General features: G+C 37.1%; 1 protein-coding gene across 1 annotated transcript in view; it reads right to left on the bottom strand.

Moving 5' to 3' along the window:
- Positions 1-584: 584 nt before the first annotated feature.
- Positions 585-3,572, bottom strand: part of LOC129674798 (UDP-glucuronosyltransferase 2A3-like) — a gene marked incomplete at its 3' end in the record, with an annotated part of 8,614 nt that continues 5,626 nt past the window's right edge. Inside the window, 1 exon segment of the mRNA XM_055604902.1 lies at positions 585-733. Within this exon segment, the coding sequence (XP_055460877.1) occupies positions 585-733 (149 nt within the window).

The following is a 3,572-nucleotide window of genomic DNA, read 5'->3' as shown; positions in this document are numbered from 1 at the left end:
TTAGACTTCTCACTTTTCTTCAGTGAAATAATCATTGGCTCTTTGCCTTATGCAGTTGAAGGGCACACTCATTATTGCCATCTCCAGCTAATTTTTCTACCAAAATTATAATGACAATCCACTAAAGCCTAAGACTATGTCCCAGATGCTGTGCTTCTGAGGGCCTCCCACAAGTGCTTTCTCTGACTCACTGAATCCTAAAAATTTGCCAAGATTTTTTTATGAAGTTATCTTTCTCTATAAAGCAGTTGGGCACAGATTACTGTTCACAGCTCTGTCAGACACATGAAGAAGACTGTAGGAAATCTCCTTGTTGATATTTGTGACTCTATTTTTTTTCTAGAACACACACATATTCCCTTAGTAAATCATCCGAACATTTTATTTTCAATCTTAAATTCTCTAATAAAATTTGAATGATCCAACAAGTTTCGTTGAAAAGTAACTATGATGAGGAAAGTAAATTCTCCTGGTACAGTGAAGCTACTAAATAGCAATATCTCTGTTACTGAAGTTATTAACCTTGAAGAAAAATCAGCTATTGTATCATGAAATACCTAATATCTTCTCTGTCCTAGACTTACCTTAGGTAATGGCTTGGCAGGTTTGCAGTGCAGTCCTCCCACAAAATCAAAATTTGGCAAATATGGATGAGGAAATTCAAAATCCCAATATGTTCGGATGAGCCAAATTTCAGCTTTACCCACAGTCTTACATAATGTGATGGGTTTTCCTTGGAAACGTACAGAGAGTTGAGAGGACAAAGTTAGCACTCAGGTTTTTTTTTTTTTAACACTGAATAAAATTGTTTATTGGAAAGTGGGTTTTAGTCTCTTACCTATTAAATACAGCATTTACAAGTTCAAAATAAACAAACATAACAAAAAATAACATTTTCAAGGTTTAGCAGTTTTTAACACTATGTTAAAACCATCTTTACATGTCCATATGGGGCTATGTAATTTATCATACATACCACTTAAATAAATGCAGAATAATGTTAAAACATATAGAATAATACATAGTTATATGTATTAAAGAAATAAGTCAAATTAATATCTAGTAATCTTTTCTTTTTTTCTAATTTTTTATTAATTACACTTTATTCATTTTGTATCCCCCCCATAAGCCCCTCCCTCCTCCCCTCCCGATCCCACCCTCCCTCCCCTTTCTGCATGCATGTCACTCCCCAAGTCCACTGATAGGGGACGTTCTCCTCTTCTTTCTAATCTTAGTCTATCAGTTCTCATCAAAAGTGGCTGCATTGTCCTCTACTGTGGCCTGGTAAGGCTGCTCCCCCCTCAGGGGGAAGTGATCAACAAGCAGGCCAATCAGATTATGTCAGAGGCAGTCCCTCTTCCCATTACTATGTAACCCACTTGGACACTGAACTGCCATGGGCTACACCTGTGCAGGGGTTCCAGGTCATCTCCACGAATAGTCCTTGGTTGGAGTATGAGTCTCTGGGAAGTTCCCTGTGTTCAAATTATCTTGTTCTGCTGCTCTCCTTGTGGAGTTCCCGTACCCTCCAGCTCTTACTATTTCCCACTTCTTACATGAAATTCCATTCACTCTGCCCATCAGTTGGCCATCAGGCTCAGCATCTGCTTTGACAGTCTATACTGCAGAAGTTCTCAGGTTTTCTGAGAAAAAAAAATGTACCAAAGAGAGGCTGGAGAGAGGGTTGAGTTTTTGCCAAGTTGACACAAATCTAGACATAGCTGGGCTGAGGGAATATCTGTTGACCAATTACTTGATTCATGTTGGCCTAGAAAAATCTTTAGGATTTATTGTTGATTTATGGTGATTATGGGAGGATACATCTCACTGTGAAGGCAATGCTACTACTGGGAGCAAACACCTGGATGGTGTAAGGAAGGGAGCCATTGGTGGTAAGACATTAAGCACTGTTTCATCATAGCTTCTACTTTAGTCATTGCCTATAGGTTCCTGCCTTGGCTACTCTCAAAAGACTATCATCCAGGATAGGTAAGTCAAATACACCTTTTCCTTTCCAATTTTCTTTTGATCGTGGTGTTATCACAATAGATTTCATAACTGTGATGTGTGTGTGTGTGTATGCATTTGTGTGTGCAAGAGAAAGAGAGAGAGAGAGTGTGTGTGTACTTTAAATGAAGTTAAATCAAATGTAGTTATGTTTCCACAAAAGACCATAGACTATCTAATAAAAACACCAGTGCCAGGCATAGGAAACCTCCCTTAGGTTTATTAGAACCAGCTGTAAAGCCTATGAACAACAACAATGTTTGCCTTGCAAGATATCCCCAATAGTACAAAAGTAACTCTTTTTAGTGCTTAATAATCCCTCGTTAGTTGGGCTTTAGACTTTCTCAATAACACGGAACTTAGATCTTATACTGTAAACCTAGCAAACTACTAATGGCTAATGAGGTCGACCAGAAAAACAAAATCTACTACTGTTAATCTCCTAAACCTGTGTGACTTCTGATTGTATTCTGGGTATTTTTATTCATCCACCCACAGATAAATATAACTCTCAGTCCAAATAAACTTTTTTTTTTCAACAGAAGGCTATTACAGCAATCTGCTACTGGTCAAAATGCAAATATTAACAGACCACGGGAGGCCCAACTTTAACTGGTACACCTACAATGTCACTGCCATGTCTTACATTTCAGAAAACTTCATAGAAAAAAAGTCATAGAAAAAAAGTCTAACATATTGTTAGAATCAGAGAACCAGGACTCTTGCTGTGAGACAGCAACAAGAATTTGTAATAATTTGGTCATTACAATTTCAATAACCTGGTCATCTTAAGAAACACTGCATAATGACAACACCAGTTGACAAGCCAATATGGAGGGGAGAAATCTCTCATGACCCCATCATGAAATGAAAGCAAGAGCTAATTAATGGCTGCTGAGAGAGGGAGAATCAGTCTTCTCTAGGGATGAATTATCGTGGACATCATCCACTACCAAATGGTAAGCCTTAAACACAAATGTTTGAGCAACAATAAATGTACTAAATGGGTTACACATGATGCATATGTGTATGTGTGTGAATTTATATATGTACAAGAATAATTAAAGAAGGTCATGAATTTGGAGGGAGTAGGGATACCATGAGAAGAGTTGAAGGGGATGCAGAAGGTAGAACTGCTCTAAATTCTAAATCTCTGTATTAAATCCTCAAAATAAAAAAACAACTAAATTAAAAAGAAATTAAATAAGAATAAGTTTGCTCCAGTGTTGTATATGCAAGAACATTTTTGTGGAGTGATTATTAAGAATTTCAGAATCTGGAATATTTAACATGCAAAACTGATGATAGTTATCTAATACTTTTCTAACTTGTGAATTGTACTCTCCCCAAGAGGAATGAAATATATAATCTTGCAGAGGATAATTCATACATCAGAGCCCACTTAAAGGATGAAGCCTAGCTTGCACACCAACATCTTAAACCAATCACCCATTTGCTGGTGCTTGAACACCATTTGCAGAAACAGTGCAGATGTGTTCTCTTTCTTTCTTCTTTCTTTCTTTCTTTCTTTCTTTCTTTCTTTCTTTCTTTCTTTCTTTCTTTCT

Source organism: Psammomys obesus, unplaced genomic scaffold (genome assembly GCF_907164565.1).
Source record: "Psammomys obesus unplaced genomic scaffold, mPsaObe1.curated_primary_1811, whole genome shotgun sequence".
NCBI classification, from domain to species: domain Eukaryota; kingdom Metazoa; phylum Chordata; class Mammalia; order Rodentia; family Muridae; genus Psammomys; species Psammomys obesus.
This window is presented reverse-complemented; position numbering and strand designations above follow the sequence as displayed.